This window comes from Heterodontus francisci, chromosome 4 (genome assembly GCF_036365525.1).
Source record: "Heterodontus francisci isolate sHetFra1 chromosome 4, sHetFra1.hap1, whole genome shotgun sequence".
NCBI classification, from domain to species: Eukaryota; Metazoa; Chordata; class Chondrichthyes; order Heterodontiformes; family Heterodontidae; genus Heterodontus; species Heterodontus francisci.
The window spans coordinates 111,569,946-111,594,890 of NC_090374.1; the positions used below are offsets into that span (position 1 = coordinate 111,569,946).

Sequence of the window (24,945 nt, forward strand, 5' to 3'; positions counted from 1 at the left end):
AGTAACTGAAGGGGTCAAAGATGTTTAATGTCAACTGCATCAGACAACTGCAAATGATTACAAGTAGTGGGATGCAGAGACTAGATTCCAGTTGAATGTAAAATATATACCAGGAACAGTCTTTATTTGCTTCAATATCTGTTTTTATACTTTGCATATTTTCTACTGAAAACTTGACACTGGAAAGGGTCCAATTTTTATAGCAATAGCTCATTAAGTACTAATATTAGAATGAACATGTGGAGCACTAAAAATTCAAAGTATTCATTTTATTGAACATACAATCCATGACAAGGGAGAAGTCTGTTTTGTGCTACTACATTGGTACTGTTCAAATTTCTCCCAGGAGAGTCTAATGGACAATTAATTTCACGTGCTGAAAAATTCAATAGTTGAATACTGAATAACATTTTTTTTAAGTGAAGACAAAAATCAGTGGAATAAATTTTATTCCCAGTACTTTACCATGAAAAGCATTTTCGAAGAAAAATACAACCAGGAGACATCAAATGAAACCAGTACAAAATTATGGCCAAAAAATACTATATTTATAACCAGCAAGATCATTTGGGGCATTAATATACATTAGTTTTTTCCAAAAACTATTTCCCTTCCCCAAACAATGACAATACATGCATTTAAGTGACAATTTAAAAACAGCAAATATGATTTTTTTTTTAAATATTGCATGTTAAGATTATCTAACAGGAATTAAATATACAAGTCCTACCAAAGCATTTAAAAGAACCTGGCACGACAAGAAAGGGCCCATGGCACATACTGTTTTCACTATCCTGTGTGATCTCGATCTCTTCAATTCTACACTATGCAGGTAGAATTGATCTGGCAGCCATGATACCATTCACAATTTTCAATTAAAATATTTAAATTCTTAGGAGCTTTCATTATTTCCTCTGGAACCAACATGCTGAAATCCTAGAAAGACCAATTGACAGAGCAGTGAAAAAATAATAAATGAAAGCAGGTCTGGGGTTGGCCAAATTAACATACTGTTTATGTGCACTTTGTTCAAATAGAAAAATTTAGATGTTACAGCAGAAAGCCAAGCTGCTGGTCATCCTTATACCTTTATATACAACATGCCTAACTTCATTTATTTGTTTCCGGTTGGTGACACGAACTGGCAAGTAGCTACTTGATTTCATGTTGACAGTATAAATAATATCTTTACCCTTTCACAGGAATTAATGACACTGCATTGGTCCCTCCAGTGCATCACCAGTACCGTAAAAGCTGGCAGAAATCTAATTTTCAAATTCTGACACCTAACACAGCACATATATTTCAGCAAAGTCAAAAGGTCATCTATTGTCTCAGGCTTTGGTTTGGAGTCACCTCCATAAGCATGAAACATAAATTTCAGATGTATTTACTGGCAATTCGTACATTTGGTATAATATAAACTGTGACTAATCCTATCAGAAACACAAGATACATGAAATTGGCATATGGCAAACCCCAGAATACAACTCTTTTTAAAACTCTTACTAATTTTAGAAGGTTTGCTCCATGGCATGTTTTGCTTTCTTTCACACATGAAGGTGTGAAAAATGTTGAAGGCCAGTTTCTTGTCTGCTTCATGGGCTGAGTCATTTATTTAAACTTTGCATAAGCCGTACTTTCTCGGAGTGAAAGGAGGGACTTAGATTTTATCAAAAAGAATTCTTTGATCAGAAACCCATGTGGTGATGTATATTAATCAGACTACCACACTGTGATCATTATCTTTACTTTCAAAATGACAATTTTTTAGATCCTTAGCTGAGAAAGAAAATGGCAAAATTTTACATTCGCTTCTCGTAAAAAAAGTAAATAACATTATTCAAAATGCGAATTAGCTATAAGACTTACAATACAATTACATAGATACATATTATTAATTCAGCACATTCAATCTGCCAAAATTATCACAAAGCCAATATGAACGTGTGCGCGAGTGTGTGCACATATATATATAATATATATACGTTTTCACACACAATGATTACAGCATTAATAATTACACTATGCCTACAGCTAGGCTTTACAAATTATAGGAGTTTTGTTTATGGGAGCACACCATATTCGGTGGAGGGGCAGGAATTAAGGGAGACAATCACTGACCGTTAACTTTGGTACTCCATAGAAACAAAAGCTAATTTTTTGAAGCAGAAAACCATGCACAAAGACATCCCAGCTTTGACAATGGATAGTACAGATAATTTTAAATTAGCTAACTGACCTATCTTCAATTTCTGTATTAGCAGCTCAAAGAGCAAAAATAAATCTGAAAACTAGCGAGTTAATGCAACACGGTGGCATCCATTCAAATGCCTGCCCTTTAAACAGTCATCAATTTTTTTTTTAAAGCCCACGACTCAGATTTTGAAAAGCATGTCTACAGTAGGATGAAAGTAATGATACAGATTCATTTTGCAGGAAGTTATGGCAAATGAAAACCATTCTGATTTAAAATTAAGGATCTGGCAACATTTTATCAAAACATGATTACAGTACCTTTTAACATATGCGTAAAAAAGTTAAGATACAAAATTGGTCATGGCCATTGATCAGCTTATGTTAAAGAATAGTACATAGTTAATGGCAAATATTACACAATGTGGAAGAGCACCAGTTTTTTTTCCCTCACTTATTTTGGCATGCGTCCAACAAAACTGCTTTCAGAAGAACCTAGAAGCTGATGCTGCAATGTTATTTGCTTACCATTCATCTGCTGCTCAAGTGCAGTTACTGTGATATGAGTCACATTATATTTAGGCATTTTGAGTAAAGCAATTTCTATCAATTATAAATTCAAAAATAGCAAAACAAATGCCATGAGCGGCAATATTAAAACTCATCTCATAAAAGCCAAAAAAGTAACATTCAAGAATTACACTGGTGCAAAGTAAATATGTAATGATGTCTCCAGCTACAGTTCTAATGAACAAGACCTACGCAGAGATTGGTAAAATCAGCAAATGTAGTGTACATGACATTTCGTTTGGCATCTTTCAATAAAACAAGTCTAGTAATAGCAATAGAGTGGCACGTAATAAATAGAAATCGAACCCCATATACTGTTTTACAAGTACACAACATTCTCAATATTATTCTTACCTACATCTATCCATGTTTTTGGGAATCCAAGTGTGACATTTACAGATGAGCAATCAGCTACTGCTTAATGTGCTCCCATCTATATAACTTATGAAGACAGATTGTTTAGTATGAAACTTGATGTTTAAATTATACATATAAATAATTTAAAAATCAGTAGCAATACTTCTCATCCATCAAAAAAGGTACAATAATTATACCACTGGCAGCTTGGTTTTTGCCAAAAACATGACCATATTAACGGTGTACCACAGAGCATCAGGAGGTATAGATCACAAAAAAGGGACATTGTACCTTAAATATTCCTTTCGGGAGAAGAAAAGGAAGGGATGTGCTTAGAGAAGCAAAAAACCCTACCCTCCAAATGCAGAAATGGGAATTTACAGTGAAAATTGAAAATTTTACATGAAGTCACAAAGTTTTGCCTAAAAAGTGGACTGGTGCTGCAAATGTGTGTCAGCATCTTTTGCCCCATTTTTGTTAAATAAAATCATAATATTTACTAAAACTCTGTGGAAGCACAGAGTCCAGACTGGCAATAAATTAGCATTATGCAAATTATTTTCACAGATAATACAGTTGCTCTTATTTTTTTCTCCAGGTCAGTTAATAAACTAGACCAGGTTATATTCCTTCAGGTTTAATTGTAGGATCGTATCCTTGACAGCAGCAAAGACAAACCGTATATTCTCTGTATCTGTGGCACAAGTGAAGTGAGAGTAGATAATTTTGTCACTATCAGGATTCAGGTCCACAAACATCTTCAAAATAAACTCCCTTGCTGCTTGTGCATCTCGCTGTGGTCCTGTTAATGAAATAATTTGCGAGGGCACATAGTTAGTTAATTAAAAGTCTCCAGACAGTTTTATTATCGCCACATAGAGATGTTACAATGGCCATCAATCCACTGTAACTCCAGCCAATTCAAAGCTGAGCATACTGTTCATGTTTCCAATTTGACAAACAGAGCTTTTAATGTACCTCATCAGTGTTTCTATACATGAATAAGTGAATTAAAAAATCTACAGTCACCCATAAGATGGCTTCTAATGTAGTTCAATTCATAATGCAATTCATTTTTCCAGTGAGAATGGATGCTGACTTGAGTAGATAATCTAGGGTGACAACCCAGTGCAATACTGGGGGAATGCTGCACTGTAAGAGGTGTCATCCTTTGGATGAAAAATGAAACCAAAGTCCAGTTGCTCTGGCCCAGGTGGATATTATAGATCCCATGCCAAGATATAAACAATAGGGTGTTCTTCAAATATGCTGGACAGCATTTCCCCCCACCTCAACCAACTCTATCAAAAACTGTAGAGTAATGGATCATTCATAAGGCCACAAAGGAAAATGGTATCCTTAGTTTTGTGTGTAGAAGTATGGCACAAAAAAAATGTTAGAACTTGTACAGCAGTTTAGTTGGCCCACAATTGGGCATACTGTATACAGCTCTAGGCATGACATTATTGGTAGGATATAAAAGCAATGGAAAATGAAATGTATAAGCATAAGGATGTTGCCAAGGAAGAGGAGTTACAATTATAAAGGGAGACTTGAGAAGTTGGGGCTTTTTACATGAGACCTGAGATGATGACTTGGTGGGTGCCTTCAAGACTATGAAGGGATATAGGTAAGTAGTGATAGACTGCAGTCTCACCAACCAGTGAAAACAAAAAGGAGGTAGAGGAAAATTTAGGATAATCAAAAAAACAACTAAAAGGGAGGCTAGAATTTTTAAAAATTCTTAACCGAGAGATTGGCTAGAATTTGGAATTCTCTGCTTCAAAATATTGTTGAAGCAGCATCCATGGATTTTTTTTTTTAAAAAGGGGAATTAGAAAGTTTTCTTCAAAAGAAGGAATATTAAAGGATATTGGAAATGAGTGGGCCAGTGGGATCAAACTATGTGACTCATGGAGTAAAACATTGGTGCATACTGTTCTATGCAATAATGTTCTATTAATTCATTATCTTGCCGTTTTTGGGATCCTGAGGTATGCAAATAGTATCTCACTGTATGTGAAATGCTTTAGGAATGTGATACGGCATTCTATAAACCCACAATATATGAAAACAAATTAATAAATTGATTTTTCCAACCAGTTTTAAATGCTGGAAATACCACCCATGATTGACTGTTGACCCTGGTTGTAAATCTCTCGTTAGAGAACCAACAATTTGTTGTGAAAAGCAGTTTAGGGCATCATTTACTACAGATATAGGTAGAAATAGATCTGTCATGACGATTTCTAACTTGTTACCCTCATCAGAAAAGTAAGATTACCTTCTGAAGGAAAAGCAATCTCTTGAACTATATATTACAAATATCCAAGAACGCGCCAGTGTTTCTTGACACTCATATGACTTCCTGTATTGCCATTTTTGGAAAAAACTAAACGGAATACCAAGAAGCCAATGATCAGGTTTGATCAAATCATCAAAAGTGTTTCCAGGTTGTTGAGGTAATAACCATTCTTGAACAGGTTTTTCCAAGTTCAGTTCTGGCAATTCTCAGCATAGTCATTTATTAAAAGAATCCCAAACACGATGAAATGTTTGCTTACCATGTAAAAGTGAAAAGTAAAAATTACTGAGATAACTCCTCAATGTTCAGTTTCACAATTGGACATATGAATACATTTCAACATTGCCATTCTCAAGAAACTTTAAGAGGAGATATTCTCCTTTAGTTTCCAAAAATGCCTTTTTGTTAAAAGCAATTTTTTATTCTTTCTTGGGATGTGGGCATCACTGGCAAGGCCAGCATTTGTTGCCCATCCCTAATTGCCCTTGAACTGAGAGGCTTGCTGGACCATTTCAGAGGGCAGTTAAGAGTCAACACATTGCTGTGGATCTAGAGTCACATGTAGGCCAGATCAGATAAGGACGGCAGATTTCCTTCCTTAAAGGACATTAGTGAACCAGATGGGTTTTTACAACAATCGATGTTAGTTTCATGGCACCATTACTGAGACTAGCCTTCAATTCCAGATTTCTATTCATTGAATTTAAAATCCACCAGCTGCCATAGTGGGATTTGAACCAGTATCCCGAGGGCATTAGGCATGGACCCCTAGATTACTGGTCCAGCAACATTACCATGACACAACCATTTCCTGCAAATGAAATTGTGGAAATGCATGTGAAATGTGATTTTTTTGCTACAACAACAATTCAATTATGACACCAGGATTGATGGTTAACACTCAAAACTAAACCAACCAGGTAATCAGCACAAACATTTGAAACCTCATTAATATAGCTGTATGCAATAACTGTAGAAAATTACACACCAGTGAGAAAGTCTCATTTTACTGACTAGGCCTTGTAAATCCTGGTGAACTCTTGTTACGATTTGTTGCAGGGACATTATTGGTGTCACAGAATGGCCCCAAAATATGGTAAGCTGGAGATAATTATGGGAGCATGTGACAGAGTAGGTGAACTCTGTCAACCACTGGTGGGACCTGCACTGAAGTGAGAACGTTTCAAGTAAAATGGAGAGTGTAGAAAAAAAAACATAAAAGATCTATTTGATGTACAGCTGAAGTAAAGTAACATTTCTTCATTAGCAACCTGAAAATCAAGAATGCTAGCCCCTTTATACCTTTCAGTTTGCCAACTAATTTAATAAACTTTGTTCTGAACCATAAAAATCTATTAAATTAACAGGTTGGTTGTGAAACAGATACGGAGATGTTTCTACCTGTTACACCAAGCAGAGTTTATCTACCTCACATGACCATAAAGGTCAACTATAAGGAAGTCATGATGACAGATGTATATTTGGAAACAAAATAAAACATAGAAACAATCAATTTTTTGCAACACTTACTGCTAGCTGAGCATAAAAATACCAAATTTTAATAAGTTACTGGGAGTAGCTGAACATCTGAAATTATGAAGAATGACAACAAACAAAAGATAGCCCCCGCCACAAGAAATTCAACCCTAGATTGCTGCATATTTCAACACTAGATTTGACTTAGCATACAGGATGGATTAATATTTGAAGGTGATGGAGAAGTTACACCATTCCATCTGACAGAAGAGACATGAAACACAAAGCTCATTCAAGCAGTAGAATTCAAGTTATCTTTTGAGAGCTGGAGAAATGATTTACTGGTCTCTGATGAACAATAACTGAGATACATGCGAGATATGCAAACAGCTTCCAGTAAACTAGCAGAAGGAACCAACTATTAACCACAAAGTACTAAATAGGCCCCAAGATTAAAATAAAAAAGGTGCGATCTGTTTGAAGGAATGGATAGCTAAGACAAAAGCTCACTTAGCACATGATAGCATTGCAAATGAGTTTAAAGCAGTCAATGGACCACGATTTAACTCAAGGAAACTCCACGGGCTGGATTTTAAAGACCCTCCGCTGTCGGGAACGGTGGTGGGGGGGCGATGAAGATCAGTACAGCAGAAGCCCGCCACTGACCCCGACAGGCCCTGTGCCGATCTCGGCGGTGGTGGCGGCGAGGCCTTATGGCAGCTGCCTTGCCGCTCGGCGACGGGACCCCCATTTCAATATGTAAATTAATTTATATAAATGATTTAATGAAGGTCCCGTTGCTTCTTTAATCGCAGCATTGATCTTCATTCGGGTAGCCGACACTGCCGCGCCTTCAAATCCCCGTTTGGGGAAACGTGACGCGACACCTGTGGGTAGGGGGGAGGAGAACTGTTTCTTTGTGTGGTGTGGAGGGCGGGGAGCGGGTTGACAACGCTGCAGATTGGTCAGGGTGTCATGGTCCTGTCATTTTCATTTGAAATATGCAGTTTGCCTTTAAGGCTTGCAAGGGATCAGTATTTCTTTAAGAACAGTAATTTTGGAGACTGCGATTCAAAGGGTGCATTCTCGATACCATGGAAACGGCCACTGGGAGTGAGTCTGATGTGTTACATTTGTTACAATTCAGTTTTGAACTGGCTGTTAGTGGAAGACAATTTGAAGAGAGAGACAGACACAGACAGCTGTGGTGTTCAGACATGTGAAAAAGAACTCTCAATCATTTAAGCTGAAGGAATAGAATTTTAGTCTGTTTTAATTATTATCTCTCAAAATTCTAAAATATCAAGCCAAAACAGATATCTCTGGTAATTTAAATGAAAGAAAGGGAAGTTAGACTGTGACAATCTTTTATCCCTCAAAAACTCTAAAGTCAGATTGATTCCGTTGAAAGTGTTTGCAAGTCATTAATTGTTGAAATTCGCTGGAGAAGGAAAGCAACATTGTGAGGACTTCAAGCAACATTCTGTGAGGACTTGGAGCAACACCGGACTGTAAATTTGCAAGGACTCTAATTTTTTTCTATTTTAAATGTTGTTTATATCTTCATAGTGTTTAAGAATTTAGTTCTTCTAATTAGAGTTAATTTGTTGATTTAAAGACACCTGGTTTGGTTAGCCTCATTCAGGGGTTACTAGATGGTACAATTTGGCTGGGTCTTTCTTTAATTTGGAAAGTTTTAAATAATATGTTAGGCAATCTGTGGAGCGACGGGATTGAATTATCAGCGCGTTTCTCCCACCACAATCAGAATCATATTTTGGTTGGGGGAGCTTTGACAGGAGCAGTCGGTCGTAACGGGGAGGGGAGGGGGGGTGTTGATGAAAGGGGTAAAGGACAAAGGTGCCGAACTTTGGGGGAGGAGAAAGGTCAAATTTTCATTTTAGGAATTCTGGGGTGGGAAAAGGGTAGGCACGTTGTGAAATGCCATTGCCGGGGTGTTTGAGGGGGGGGGGGCGGGGAGAGATATGCATGGAAAGGTCATTTCAATCTTTTTTACGAAACTTTAACTTACCTGGCATTTCAAGTTTTTAATGCACATTGAGGGCTGTTAGCCCTTTAAAAATGGTGCCGGATGCCACTGCCAATGACAGCTCGCCCACCCCCTCCATGGGGGAGTGGGGGGGGGCGGGGTGGTGGTGCTGGGCACTGTGGCCATGCAAACGCACCGCCTCATTTGAAATTGTGCCGGCTCCGTGACATAGTGCCCGTGCGTCGCATTTTTTTTATGTCCACCGCCTACTTTGGCGGCACAGTCTTAAAATGCAGCCCATGAGATTGCCCATCGAGTTCAGATATATTACCAGGTCACCACTATATCAAAATCAAAAGGCAAAAGGCAAGACAGAGAGAGCACTGTTAAAATTACAAAGGTACTCCTGGGAAGAGCACACTAAGTTCAGCACAAACCCTTGCCTTACTCATATTGACTGGTCCAATGCACCAAAGGAGACCAAGAACGATTTGTCAACTCATTAACCCCTCTCTACAGCACCCCTACAGAACCTGGTGAATGATATTAAAGAGAAACTATTGCTGAAATTTTATGCTGCCGGGACTGAAAACCGGTCCCGAGCCTGGAAGGGCAGACAGTGGGACCACAGGCCAATTAAGAGGCCCAATCAGACAGCTGGCAGCCTTGGCAGCGCCGCCAATACAGGGGGCCACTGCTGAGGTGGCAGTGAGGAGAGAGCAGTTGAGGTGACCTTGAAAGGTGCGTAACAATTATTTTTAATGTGCCAGGGCCAGGCAGGAGTCCCCAGCGATCAAAGGGTTGAACTCTCCAGCAGCGGCATCAGAGCTGCGGGAGCCCCTGGGAGGGAGGGAAGGAGAGGGAGGGAAGGAGAGATAGGAAGGAAAGAAGGAAGGCACCCCCTCCCCTCCGGACATCCGGTTGGCAGGCAGCCACGCTGCTGCCATTCCCATTTTTGGAAATAACCCATGGCGGCAGGAAGATGTTGGGCTTCCCTCCAGATGCCTTCCACATCTATTTGACAAACCCTCCCGCCTCCCAGCCCAGCTCCAGAGGGCTGGTAAACTCCAGCCCTATATCTTAGAAAAGTCTAAATCAGCCTGGTTCTACAATGAAGAGCTTGTTAGCATTCAGCCAACAGGAAAAGGTAAATAGATATAAATGCAAATCAGATCCTACAATGTGGAAATTGAAGATGGGAAGGTCTTTAAAAGAAACCGGTGACACATGAAGAGACCTAATGATCCAGTTACACACTCTAACAGAAGTGGACTTATCCAACAAGTCAGTCACCACAACACATCACAATGGAACAACAGAAGTCAATGACTGGTAGTCAGCAAAATGGAACCAGAACAACTGCAACCTCTGACGGAAAAATATTACCATTTACACAATAAATAAACCAACTACCCTAAACAAGGAGTGGTAGAGTAAGGCGAAAATCATGTCACAATGATTTTCTCTAAGTATGACCGTCTTTGGAACTATCAATTCTGGAACCTTTTATACTGGATATAGATTTTATAAAAGCAAAATACTGCAGATGCTGGAAATCTGAAGTAATAACAGCAAGTCCTGGAAATACTCAGCAGGTCTGGTAGCATCTGTGGAGAGAGAAACAGCGTTAACATTTCAGGTCTATGACCTTTCATCAGAACTGGCAAAGGTTAGAAATGTAACAGTCTTGGAGCAAGTAAAAAAGGGGGGGGGGGGGGGGGAGAACAAAAGGGAAGGTGTGTTATAGGGCAGAAGGCAGGAGATATTAAATGACAAAAGATGTCACGGAACAAAGGCAAAGGGAATGCTAATAGTTGCATTAGAAGACAAAGCATGAGACCAGAGATGGTGTCAATAGATTTTATGGTTTTAGTGCTTAGTTAAAGACCTATTTCCCTTGAGGAGGGAAATGTTTTGAAATCAGCCTCAACAGGAAGTTCCCCCATAGTAAAATTGGCTGAATATTAAACACTTTAAGTATGAAATCTTTTGTATTTGTTACTGACGAACTTTAATAACAGATGGCATACGGTTCATGCTGAACCACTCAGATTAATGATGAAACCTGATCATAATTAAACTCCTTGCTATTGTATTAACACCAGCTTTCAGTGATACTGGTTAAGGAAGGAATATTCGCAAAGTTCTAGTCCTTGATCTTCTCTGAATCATGCAGCAGAATCTTTAACATCTACCTGAACAGACTGATGGGGCCTCAGGTTAACATCTCAACCCAAAGACAGCACTCCCGACAATGCAGCACTCCCTCAGTATTGCACTGGTGTGTCAATCAAGATTCCATATTTCTTCTCATTAATTGAAGAGGGAAGAGCTAGAAGTTTGTGGATATTTCTGTTGATGCCGTTTCCAGTTGTGTATATTTGTACAACTGTATCACTTTTTCAGCGTGTTAGTGCCACCTGCAGGATAAGGGTAATCTGTTCTGGTTTGCTTTCCATTTTCACGGAAGTAGACCGGAGGAACATTTTGACAAATTCTTTGCATTCATTGAAGGAAAATCACGAAAAAATATATTTTTTGCACATCTTAGATCTTCTTATTGATATGTTATCCTGTTAAATTCATGATTTAATTTCAACAATGATTAACCTTTCCACATTCAGAACAGGCCCTTGATCCTGGCACTGAATATTTATTGACTTACTTAGTGCAGTTGCAGACTTGTCATTCATGAGGACTCATATCTATACACCAGATACACATATTGTTTTGTCGAAAAGATCTGATAGATCAGTGTAATTATGAAGAGTACCTTTGTTTCCATTATTACAAGACATAATAAAAATTTACCAATTTACCAATGCGATTGACCACAATTTGAATAGAAAAACATTCATGACAAGGTCACAGGTAAAATTTCAATTCAAGTCCTCATCAGAAAAGCGTGCCAAAAGATCAGAGGTCGGACAAAGAGAAGCGGGAGAGGAAAAAAATAAATAATCGAAAAGTGACAGAGTGATATCACAATCAACAGAGAGTGAAGGGAAACAGAAAGCAGACTGGGGCGAATATACTGGTAAGCTTTTAATTTAATCTAAATTAATCAAATATAAACTAAGACTTGATCGATTCATTAGTATAAAAACTAAGGGGGATTTTATAATTTATCACATATTATTGAAACATATATATACATACACACAGAGCGAGAGAGAGAGAGGGGGGGACCAGAAGGGAAGAATGAATTAAAATTGAATTGTTAAAAAAGGGAATAGAGGGTTTTTGTTTAGATCATGGATGGGCAGCTGCGACCTGTTTCTTGCAATTCCTGCACCATGTGGGAACTTCAGGTCACTTCACGTGTCCTGGGTGACGTGTATAGAAAATGTGTCCAGCTGCTTCAGCCCGAGCTCAGGATGTCCAAGCTTAAGGGGCAGCTGGAGCACGAGAGTTTCCTGGATTGTATGTTCCAGGAGGTGGACACTCCATAGGCAGTGAGAGCTCAGGATAGTAGATGGGTGGCCATCGGAATAGTAAGAGTAGGAAGTGCAGAAGTCTTCAGGGTGTGTGCCACTCTCAAACCAGTACTCGGCTCTGCAGACTGCTGGGAGTGACGACACCTTGAAGGAGTGCAGTCCAGACCATAGCACCTATGGCCATGAGACTGTACAGGAGGGAGTAGCAAAGTGCAGAAATAGTTGCTATAGGTCATAGGGCCATAGAGTTATACAGCACAGAAACAGGCCCTTCGGCCCATCGTGACTGTGTTGGCCATCAAGCACCTAACTATTCTAATCCCATTTTCCAGCACTTGGCCCGTAGCCTTGTATACTATGGTGTTTCAAGTGTTCATTTAAATACTTCTTAAAAGTTGTGAGGGTTTCTGCCTCTACCACCTCTTCAGGCAGTGTGTTCCAGATTCTAACCACCCTCATTTGTTTCCATTATTACAAGACATAATAAAAATTTACCAATTTACCAATGCGATTGACCACAATTTGAATAGAAAAACATTCATGACAAGGTCACAGGTAAAATTTCAATTCAAGTCCTCATCAGAAAAGCGTGCCAAAAGATCAGAGGTCGGACAAAGAGAAATCCCTTCTAAACCTCCTGCAGTGACTATGATAATTCCATAGACAGGGGGACAGATAGATTTTTCTGTAATTGTTAGCATGGTGTGTTGCCTCCCTGGTGAAAGGGTAAAGGACATCATGGAGAAGGTGCAGGATATTCTGCAGGGGGAAGGGAGTGAGCCAGAAGTTGTGGTACATGTTGGTAGCAAAGACATAGCAAGGCAGGTATTGAGGTCCTACAATTAGATTCCCAGGATTACTCAGTGTCACGCGCTAGCAAGAATAGAAATAGAAAGATAGGGAGGATGAATGCATGGTTTGAAGCATGGTGCAGGAGGGAGGGCTTCAGATTCTTGGGCCATTGGGACCAGTTCCAAGGCAGGAGGCACCTTTTCAAAAGAGACGGGTTGCACCTCAGCAGGACTGACACAAATTTTCAAATCCTCTCTGGCCACAGGAGAGGTACCAGAGGACTGGAAGACAGCAAATGTGGTACCATTATTTAAGAAGGGTAGTAGGGATAAACCAGGTAATTACAGGCTGGTGAGTCTAACATCAGTGGTAGGGAAACTATTGGAAAAAATTCTGAGCGACACGATTAATCTCCACTTGGAGAGGCAGGGATTAATCAGGGATAGTCAGCATCAGGGGGAGATCATGTCCAACTAACTTGATTGAATTTTTCGTGGCGGTGACTAGATGTGTAGATGAGGGTAAAGCAGTTGTTGTAGTCTACATGGACTTCAGTAATGCTTTTGTTAAGGTCCCGCATGGAGGATTGGTTAGGAAGGTAACAGCCCATGGGATCCAGGGCAATTTGGCAAATTGGATCCAAAATTGGCTTAGTGGCAGGAGGCAGAGGGTGATGGCTGAGGGTCATTTTTACGAGTGGAAGCTTGTGACTAGTGGTGTACCACAGGGTTCGGTGCTGGGACCCTTGCAGTTTAGAGTGTACATTAATGATTTAGACATGAATATAGGAGGTATGATAAGTACGTTCGCAGATGACATGCAAATTGGTGGTGTTGTAAATAGTGAGGAGGAAAGCCTTAGATTACAGGACGATATAGATGGGCTGGTAAAATGGGCGTAACAGTGGCAAATGGAATTTAATCCTGAGAAGTGTGAGGTGCTGCATTTTGGGAGGACTAACAAGGCAAGGGAATATACAATGGATGGCAGGACCCCAAGAAGTACAGAGGGTCAGAGGGACCTTGGTGTACTTGCCCATAGATCACTGAAGGCAGCAGCACAGGTAGATAAGGTGGTTCGGAAGGCATATGGGATACTCTCCTTTATTAGCCGAGGCATAGAATATAAGACCAGGGAGGTTATGATGGAGCTGTATAAAACACTAGTTAGGCCACAGCTGGAGTACTGTGTACAGTTCTGGGCACCACACTATGGGAAGGATGTGACTGCATTGGAGAGAGTGCAGAGGAGATTCACCAGGATGTTGCCTGGGCTGGAGCATTTCAGCTAAGAAGAGAGACTGAAAAGACTAGGGTTGTTTTCCTTAGAGCAGAGAGCGGTGAGGGGGGACATGATTGAGGTATACAAAATTATGAGGGGCACTGATAGGTTAGATAGGAAGAAACTTTTTCCCTTAGCGGAGGGGTCAATAACCAGGGGGCATAGATTTATGTTAAGGGACAGGAGATTTAGAGGGGATTTGAGGAAAAAATTTTCAGAGGGTGGTTGGAATCTGGAACGCACTGCCTGAAGAGGCAGGAACCCTCACAACATTTATGAAGTACTTAGATGAGCACTTGAAACACCATAGTATACAAGGTGACGGGCCAAGTGCTGGAAAATGGGATTAGAATAGTTAGATGCTTGATGGCCAGCACAGTCACAATGGGCCGAAGGGCCTGTTTCTGTGCTGTATAACTCTATGACTGACACCAATGTCCTCGTGGGGGGATTCACTAGTGTAGTTGGGGAGGGTTTAAATAAAATTGGCGGGGGGTGGGCACCAGCATATAGAAGTAGAAAACAGGAATAAGATGCATAATGTGAGAGTATTAGACAGTACTAGAGAAGGGAGTAGTTCCATATTAGATGGGAGTGGACTGAGAAGGACTACAAGGAATGCAAAGACAGGATTACAATGCATGTGCTTAAACACATCAAGTGTGGTGAATAAGCTTGGTGAGCTACAAGCACAAATAGCAGTATGGGAATATGATGTAGTGGCAATAACGGAAATGTGGCTTAAAAATGGCGAGGACTGGACACTTTATATACAAAGTGTGCAGAAAAGATAGAGAACGAAAAAAATGGAGGTGGGTGGCAGTACTGATTAGGGAAGACACTGCAGTGCAGTGTTGGAAAGGGAGGATGTCCTTGAAGGGGCAAGGACAGAATGCATTTGCTTAGAGTTGAGGAGCACAAAGGGTATGATCAAGCTACTAGGGGTATTCTATAGACCTCCAAATAGTGAGAGAGATAGAGGAACAATCTGCAGGGAAATCACAGAGATGTGCAAGAACTATGAAGTGGTGATTGGGATAATCTTAGAGTACAGGGTAGGAGAGGGCAGAATTTCTTAAATGTGTTCAGGAGAACTTCCTTGATCAGTATGTTCTCAGCCCAACCAGAAAGGAGGCATTGCTTGATCTAGTGCTGGGAAATGAGGTGGGCCAAGTGGACCAAGTGTCTGTGGGGGAGCACTTGGTTAAGAGTGATCATCGTATCATAACGTTTAGACTAGTAATGCAGAAAAGCAAGGAACAAAATAATGTAGTATGTCTAGATTGGAAGAGGGCTAATTTCAACACGTTAAGAAGTGATCTCGCCAGGGTAAAATGGAACCAAAGACTGACAGGAAGAGCTGTATCAGAACAATGACAAGGAAGAGATATTTCAGGTATTGGCTAGGAACATTCCAACAATGGTGAAAGGTAGGGTAACCAAGAACAGGGCTCCTTGGATGATGAGGGAGATAGAGATTATGAAGAAATAAAAAGAGGCTGTATAATGCATGTCAGGTGAACTCATCAAGTGAGAACCAGGCCATATACAATAAGTTGAGAGGAGAGGTGAAGAGGAAATAAGACTGGCAAAGAGAGAATATGAGAATAGAATGGCAGTCAACATAAAAGGGATCCCAAAGATCTTCTAAAGGCATGTAAATAGTAAGTGAGTACTAAGACGTGGAAGGGAACCTATTTGGGAAAGAGAGAGTAATATATGCTTAGAGGATCAGAGCAAGGCTAATATAATTAATGAGTACTATTTATCAGTGTTCACATAGGAAATTAAATCTGATAAAATATCAGTAGAAGCGGAGAGAGTAGAGACAATGGATAGGATAACAATTGAGAGGCATGAAGTATTAAAAATGCTGGCTATGCTTAGGATAGATAAGTCACCTGGCTTACATGCCAGGTTGCTAAAGGAATTGGGGGGTGGAGATAGCAGAAGGGCTTGCCATAATCTTTCAATCTTCCCTGGATATGGGGGAGGTGCCAGAGTATTGGAGAAACACAAATGTGACCCCTTATTCAAGAAAGGGTGTAAGGACAGTCCTAACAACTACAGGCCAGTTAATTTAACCTTCAGTGGTTGGTAAGGTTTTAGAAACAATAATCAGGGAAAATATCAATGGACACTTAGAGGTTTGAGATAATTAAGAATAGCCAGCATGAATTTGTAAAATGCAGATCATGCTTGGCTGATCTAATTGAGCTTTTTGATGACGTAACAGAGAAAGCCGATGAAGGGAATGTGGTGGATGTTGTTTATATGGATTTTAAGAAAGCATTTGATAAGGTATCGCATAAAAAGGCTGGTTAACAAAATTAAGGTTCATGGAATAGTGTCCAATTGGATAAGAAATTGGCTTAAGGACAGAAAATCGCGAGTCGTAGTGAATGGTTCTTTTTCAGACTGGAGGATGGTAGACACTGGTGTTCCACAAGGGTCTGTGCTGGAACCACTGCTTTTTTTTGATATGCATAAATGACTTGGATCTTGGAATACAGAGTAGAATCTCAAAATTTGCTGATGACACCAAACTTGGAGATGTGGCAAACAGTGAGGATGATATGAACTGCCTGCAACAGGACATAGACAGCCTAGTGGAGTGGGCAGACAGGTGGCAGTTGGAATTTAAAACTGATAAGTGTGAGGTGATGCATTTTGGCAGAAGGAACAGGGAGAGGCAATATCTACTTAATGGCTGAGTGTGCAGGAACAGTGGGACCTGGGGGTGCATGTGCATTGATCTTTGAAGGTGGCAGGACATATTGAGAGCGCGTTTAGTCAAGCATATGGGATCTTGGGCTTTATAAATAGAGGCATTGAGTACAAAAGCAGAAAAGTTAATACTGAACCTTTATAAAGCTTTAGTTAGGTCCCAACTGGAGTATTGCGTCCAGTTCTGGTCACATTTCAGGAAGAATGTGAAGGTCCATGAGAGGGTGCAGAGGAGATTTACATGGTTCCAGGGATGGAGGATTTTAGTTACAAGGTTAGGTTGGAAAAGCTGGGTTTGTTCTCATTACAGCAAAGGAGATTGAGGAGAGATTTAATAGCAATGTACAAGATTATGACAGGCTTAGATAAGTTAAACAAGGAAAAACTACACCCATTAACTAATGGCACAAGGATTAAGGAACACAGCTTGAAAGTTTTGGGCAAAAGATGTAGGGGAACATGAGGAAGCACTTTTTACCGCAGCGGGTGGTAATGACCTGGAACTCTGCCCGCAAGGGTGGTTGAAGCGGAGACGATCAATGATTTCAAGAGGAATAAAGAAACTGCCGGAAATACTCAGGTCAGGCAGCATCTGTGGAGAGAGCAGCAGAGTTAACGTTTCAAGTCTGTGCCCTTTCATCCTGTTCTGATAAAACGTCACAGACCTGAAACGTTAACTCTGCTTCTCTCTCCACAGTTGCCGCTTGACCTGCTGAGTTTTTCCAGCACTTTGTTTTTATTTCAGGTTTCCAGCATCTGCAGTATTTTGCTTTTACTTCAAGAGGAAGTTGGATGGCCATTTGACAGAAATAGACTTGCAGGGTTACAGGGATCGAGCAGGCAAGTGGGACTGACAGCCAGCTTGGACTCAATGCCAAATGGCCTCCTTCTATGCCGTAAATGACTCCATGACTTTATGACTCATCAATAAACACTTCTTACAATACAAATTTAAACAGAAGACAACAACTGAAACCTTAAACAACTTGCAGATATTTTTGCGCAACTGCAAAATTAAGCTGGTGAGAAGTAGAATACTTAAGTGTTACATGTGGTCAACTACAATGTAAAAACTGGGCGTGGAGTACAGAGGTAAGATGACTGGAAGTATTTGAGTTATGGTGCTGCAGATGCATGAAAATTATATGGACAATGAGTAAGAAGAGGTTACATGAATTAGGACAAAGAGCAAGAGTAATGAGGCCAATTATGGAGAGCGTTGTCCAGCTGAGTAGGACTGCCCCAATTTGTTTCCATCTCTTACCTATCCAGTCATAGCCAGACAGCCTCTTACAATGCCTTCGCTTGCCATCCCAACACTGTCATCTCTCAAGTCCCCCAAGGATGTACTCTTGTCTTCCTCCTATTTCTCACCTGCCGACTGCAACATGGTGATATCATCCAAAGAAATGGGCAGGGGTGGGTGGGGGTGGAATTTTATGCTTTTGCCCATAGCGGGATTGGAGGTGGGAAGAGCAGAAAGTCCGGTGAGTGAACAGCCTTCCCGTCCTGCCGCTAATTGAGGGCTTAACTGGGCAAATAATCACCAATTAAGAGCCGGATCACGTTGCTGCTGCAATTAGCTGTGCAGCGGGCGGCCCTTTCACCGCATGGCAAGAAAAGCCTTGCGGGCTGCTTCCCAGCTCCGGGGGTGTCTCCTTAAAAAGCACGGTGCCTGAACAAGGGACCCGACATTGGGAATGGGGGAGGGGGGGGGGGCCACTGAGAGCCACCCCCCTGCCCTTGCTAGTGAACCCTCTACACCCCCTCTCCCACTACTCCCACCTTGACCTACCTGTGGCCTTGGTCCAGCGCCCTCCCTGGGCCTCCGTCAGGTGCTCCTCCGGCAGCAGCCACCGCTTCTGCAGTGGTGCTGCCAGCTTCTGATTGGCCAGAAGCTTGCCGAGACCGGACTTACACCAACAGGATCCTTGATCATGTGGAAGGCCCGCTGCTGTCCACTTAATTGCCTGACTTGCACTAGATTCAGCAGGCCTTCCAGAGAAGAGGTGACACAGAGTTCTCGGCATCGCTCTTTCCAGATATTGAGACCACAGTCACCAGGATAAAATTCTGGTCACGGTATCAGGTTCCACATATGCGCTGACGACACCTCACTACCACCTCCCTCACCTTTTCCACTTCCTGTTATCAGAAGACACAATTTCCTCCAATTAAATACTGGAAAGATCAAAGCTGTCATCTTTGGCCTCTGCAACAAACTCCATTTCCTCCTCTTCACCAACTCCATCCCCCTTACTGACTATAGTCTCAGGCTGAACCAGACTGTTCATAACCTTGCCATCCTGTTTGACCCTGAGCTGAACTTCTGACTCCATATCCCTTCCAAAGTAAAAATTGCCTACTTTCACCTCTGTGACATTGACTATATTCACATCTGCCTCAGCTTATCTGCTGTTAAAACTCTAATTTGTGCTTTTATTACTTCTAGGCACATCTATTCAAATACCCTCCTGGCCGGCCTCCCCTCTACCCACCCTCCATAAATTTCAGCACATGCAAAACTCTGCTGCCCACTTCCTAACCTGTGCTACACTGGCTTCTGATCCACCAACTTATTGATTTTAAAATTCTCATTGTTTTTAAATCCCTCCACAGCCACACTTCTCCTCATCTTTCTAACATCCTCCAGGAACTCTGCATTCCTTCTACTCTGACCTCCTCTGTTTCACTCACTCCTTTTACCCTCCCACTGACAGCCATGCATTCAGTCATCTATGCTCTAAACTCTGGAATACCCTCCCCAAACCTCCACCTCACTATTCCTTTAAGACCCTCCTTAAAACCTATCTATCTATTTGACTAAGCTTTTAGTCACCCTTCCTAATATCTCCTTCTTTGCCTTGGTTTCAATTTGTCTGTTTGCATTCCTGTGAAGTGCCTTTAGAGTTTTCCTAGGTTAAGTCTGCTATATAAATTTAAGTTGTTGAGGAAAATAATGTATTTTGGGCACATTGTTCAGGAATCATAAGCTAAGTTGTTAAGTTTTTTGCTGCAAGGGTTAATGGTAACAGCAAGCAACAGAATCATTTTTAAATAGTGCGTTGTGAGACTGAGGAATGTATTACTGGAGTTAGTGAGTGAAGCAGGGACCATGTCAACATTTAAGAATAGGAACATAAGAATAGGAGTAGGCTATTCAGTTTCAAGACCATTTCATTATTCAATTAGATCATGGTTGATCTGCATCTTAACTCCATCATCTGCCTTGGTTCCATATCTTTTACACCCTTGCCCAGCAAAAATCTACTAATCTCAGATTTAAAATTATTAACTGAGCTAGCATCTACTGCTTTTTGTGGAAGAATTCCACATTTCTAACACCCTTTGCATGAAGAAGTTTTCCAAACTTCCCTCCAGAATAGCCTGGTGAATAGAAACATAGAAAATAGGAGCAGGAGTAGGCCATTCGGCCCTTCGAACCTGCTCCGCCATTCATTATGATCATGGCTGATCATCCAACTCAGTAGCCTGTTCCGGCTTTCGCCCCATACCCTTTGGTCCCTTTATGGTGATGTCCCCTTGTCCTGAACTCCTTAATATCAGAAAATGTTACTCTCCATCCACCCTATCAATTCCTTTCAAAGTCCTAAAAACCTCAATCAAATCACCCCTTAACCTTTTATATTCCAGAGAATACAAGTCTAGTTTTATGTAATTTCTCCTCATAATCTAACCCTTGAAGCCTTGGTAACAGCGTGGTGAATCTCCACTGCACTCCTTCCAAGGCCAATATACACTAAGTTGGGGTGCCCAAAACTGCACACAAGTACTTCAGATGTAGTGTAACATGACTTTGTGTATTTATAGCAAAATGTCCCTCCTTTATACTCTGGTCCTCTAGTTATAAAGGTAACATTCTATTAGCCTTTTCGATTTTTTTGTACCTGACAAATGGCCGGATATTGTGTTGAGAATAACAGTGAGACTAACAGTACTCACCATTTTGAATAAACTGGACAGCAACCTCCAGAGTCTGCATATGCACAATTAAATACAGAAATTAGGAAGTTGCTGTCCAAGTTAGTCCTGCTCTTATAAGCTGTGCTATATCAGTATCTCGCCAAGAGACTCAGCATTGAAACCATGTAAGGGTGTGAGGTTGCTGTACTTATCCACCAGTTACCCAATAAGCATGGCAGAAAATGTTAAACTGGTGCATTCAGGTATAAGTGAATTTTTAACAGCATGTTAGGTCAATTACTGCCAAACAATCTCTCTGGCACCGCAAATTTAATTTTACAAGTTTAGAGTCTCATTCCTTCAAAACTTAGCATTGGAGATTTTAAACTCTTTTATTTTAACCTTTTTGTTTCTTATCTTATCTTTCTTTCCTTCTCTTTATCTTACTTTCTGTACACAATTTTACAATGAATTAAATCTAATTTATACTTTCTAGGTGCCAGCCTTGGCTCAGTTGGTAGCACACTCACCTCTGAATCACAAGATTCTGGTTTCAAGTCCCACTCTAGGGCATGAGCACAAAAATCAAGACCAACACTGCAGTGCAGTACTTAGGGAATGCTGCACTGTCAGAGATGCTGTCTTTTGGATGAGACTTTAAACCAAGGTCCCAACTGCCTGCTCAGGTAGATGGAAAGGATCCCATGGCAATATTTCGAAGTAGAGCAGGCAATGATCCCTGGTGTCCTGGCCAATATTTATCCCTCAATCAGTATCAGAAAAACAAATTATATGGTGATTATTTAGTGTTTGTGGGAGTTTGTTGTCTGCCACATTTCCTATATTACAACAGTGACTATACTTCAAAAGTAATTCATGGGCTGTAAAGTGACATCTGGTGATCATGAAAAGTGCGAGATAAATACAAGTCTTTCTTTTTCTTCCTGGTTTAACCGCTGCATCTCTCAGTGAGGATTCTTCAATCTGTTTGATTGAAGAGCCTTGCTGTCACTTGCCCTGCTCACACATGCGACAGATCATCTTTAGAGGGTGCTGCGTTGGATCAGACAGCGGATGACAGTAAGTTCAAAAGTCTGTGGGCAGCTGTCAGCATGATGAATGTTGCTTCACCACTGATCACAAAATCCCATTACAGTTTTAAGTGTTCTCTTCTTCCTTAATTTTAACCATAGTCTCTGCTGATTTCCTTTACCTTCAACCTCTCTGAGGTTAGATAGGTAGCTGAATGAAAAGGGCAATAGGGTGATACAGAAATAGGGTGGGCGTGCTCATAGCATTAAGATTACTGCTGACTTGGAGGATATACACTCATATGGACTGTTTGGGCAGAAAGGCATGTTTCTATGTTGTAACTTCTACGTACTTCATTGTAATACCAATTTACTCAATTTAAATATGATCCAGAAATCAACAAAAGTAAACAATGTTAATCATGATTCCCTGCAACCATATAACTTTTAAAAGCTGACAGAGACTCCAATTCAATATACCTTGATACTTGATCAGTTGTTTCAAGAATTAGCAAGATATTTCCAAGAACTTGTTTTTCAAAGCTTTGCATGTAGTTTAAGTTCATAAACTAATCAGTAGCACTTTTGTAAAATTTCCTTGGCAATAATTTTACTTACCATCATATTCTGGGAAATAATCAACTAAGTGAGAATACATGATCTTCTCCTCCAAGAGATCTTTCTTGTTTAAGAACAGGATGACTGAGGAGTTCTGAAACCAGGGATATGTGATTATTGTCCTAAATAGTGCTTTGCTCTCCTCCATTCGATTCTGGAATGAATTACATTGAAGCAATAAGTTTACAATCAGAAATCAGGAGAACTAGGATACTAGTCTGAGGCACTGTACTTTATTCCTGTAGACATTGATTCATGCCCAAATGAAGTAAGAATACATTTTTTTACAACACATCTGTGACACCAGGTATCAGAGTATTGCTGACAAGTGATAACTACTTACATAATAGCCAGAATTAAAGTAAATATACCTACTTAAATAAATATACACACGCACACATTAATATTTTATATAATGGGTTAGCAACACAGTTTGAGTCCCACTGATAATTTAAAAAGATAGCAAGATTATTGGGAAGTATTCCAATATTATGAACAGGATAGGCCATCCAGCCCCATAAGCCTATTCTGCCATTCAATTACATAATGGCTGATCTTGGCCTCAATTCCCTTTCTCCACTACTGTTCCTGTTTACTTTGGCATCGTTGAGAGTCATCTTGCAGGCAAACACTGGCAATTACTCTAAAACTGGGCAAGCTTCAGAGTGAAATAAAACTGGTTTTGCTATCTTACAACTTCTAGTGATCTGAATGAAAAATATTACTTTTTCCAGGTGCATTTCTAGCTACACATACACACAATTGTAATACAAAAAGTACATTGGGACCCTGCTATAATGTGGTCCACATCATGAGACTATGTTATAGGTGAGATTGCATTATAGTGAAGTCATTTCAAAAGCACCAAGCCAGTAGCCTGAATAATAAAAACAAACAAAATGAAGACAATCAATTCAAATAAATTACATTTTATTTCTTCTGGTAAAAGAAATGTGAATATACATGTACAATCGGTCATTACTGAATGGTAGACAAGTGTTGAAGAAATCAGTAATTTTTAACTGTTCACATTTACTCTTCGCCTCTGCCTTTGCTAGATGCAGAATGTTCTGAGGTTGGGTCACACTTGCAGCAGTTGATTTTTCATTGGCTGTCCAACCATCTCAGCGATTCTTCGAGGTAGTGCAGGACTGTATGGGATGATGGCAGTGGCTCAGTCTCAACATTGTTGCCACATTCATCTTCATCAGCTTGCCAGACATCTTGAGGGTTTGGATCCGTACACCGGCCAATATTTGATCATCTGTCATTGTCTCCTTGGTAGCTTCTTGGGCATCAATATTCAGCCATGTATTGATGTTGTCAGTATCTAATTCAGCTCCAAATACAGACCTGGCATTATTTAGATCATGGGCATTAAATTCATCGTAGTCCACAACTCTCTTCCCATTTTCAAGTATGACTTCTTCAGCGAAGCCTTAGAAAAGCTCCTGGTCATTGCTGTTGGCTTCTGTCTCAAATGCAGTGCCGAGAGCCTGTCTCCAGAAGTTTTTGATACAGTTGATTAGCACTTCTTTCTAGCCATGGCCGCATAATGTAGATGCCCTCTTTCATGTTGAGTTTCCTCAGGGAAGTTGTCACATCATCATTATTGTCCACCATTCTCTTGATCAGTCCTCTTCTGTAGTTACATTTGAAGGTCGATATGATGCCTTGGTCAAGGGGTTGAATCTTTGACATTGTGCTTTTCGGTAGATAGATGCATTTCATGTTTTCGTCTTGTGTTTCCCAGTTCAATGGGGGGTGGGTGGGCAGGGCAGTTGTCAAGCAGCAAGATGGCCTTCTTAGGCAGCTTGTTCTGTCTGAGATGTTTTCTGATGTTTAGTACAAATTTATGGTGGAACCAGTCTTCGAAAATTGGTGGTCATTCAGGCTTTGGTGCTACTTGAGTATTGGCATGGCAGTGATTTTAGCTTTAGATGATGGAAGCAGCATGGTTTGGTGAATTTCCGATGACACCGCGTGTCGACCAGTTTTGTTGCAGCAAAGGAGGACTGTCAAATTTGCCTTTATCTGTTTAAATCTGAACATTTTGTTGGTGTTGTTTCTTGTTGCTAGTGTCTTCTGATAACATTTTGTAGTACAGGGCCATCTCGTCGCAGCTGTAGACTTATTCTTCGGTGTATCCTCCTTCATGTGCTATCTTCTTTAATTCAGTGGGAAATAATATAGCAGCTGGCTTGTCTGCAGATTGTTGTTCTCCTCTTATAGTAACTTGCA

At 40.5% G+C, this 24,945-nt stretch overlaps 1 protein-coding gene across 2 annotated transcripts in view; it reads right to left on the reverse strand.

Annotated features, from left to right (window-relative positions):
- Positions 1-249: 249 nt before the first annotated feature.
- Positions 250-24,945, reverse strand: part of LOC137369196 (guanine nucleotide-binding protein G(q) subunit alpha-like) — a 266,092-nt gene continuing 241,396 nt past the window's right edge. Inside the window, exons 6-7 of one of the 2 annotated variants that reach the window (XM_068029997.1) lie at positions 22,705-22,858; positions 250-3,925 (exon numbers count right to left, since the gene is read on the reverse strand). In XM_068029997.1, coding sequence (XP_067886098.1) covers positions 3,735-3,925; positions 22,705-22,858 — 345 coding nt within the window. In that variant the 3' untranslated portion in view covers positions 250-3,734. The remainder of the gene's footprint in view (positions 3,926-22,704; positions 22,859-24,945) is intronic. The other variant, XM_068029996.1, reaches the window with a different exon arrangement.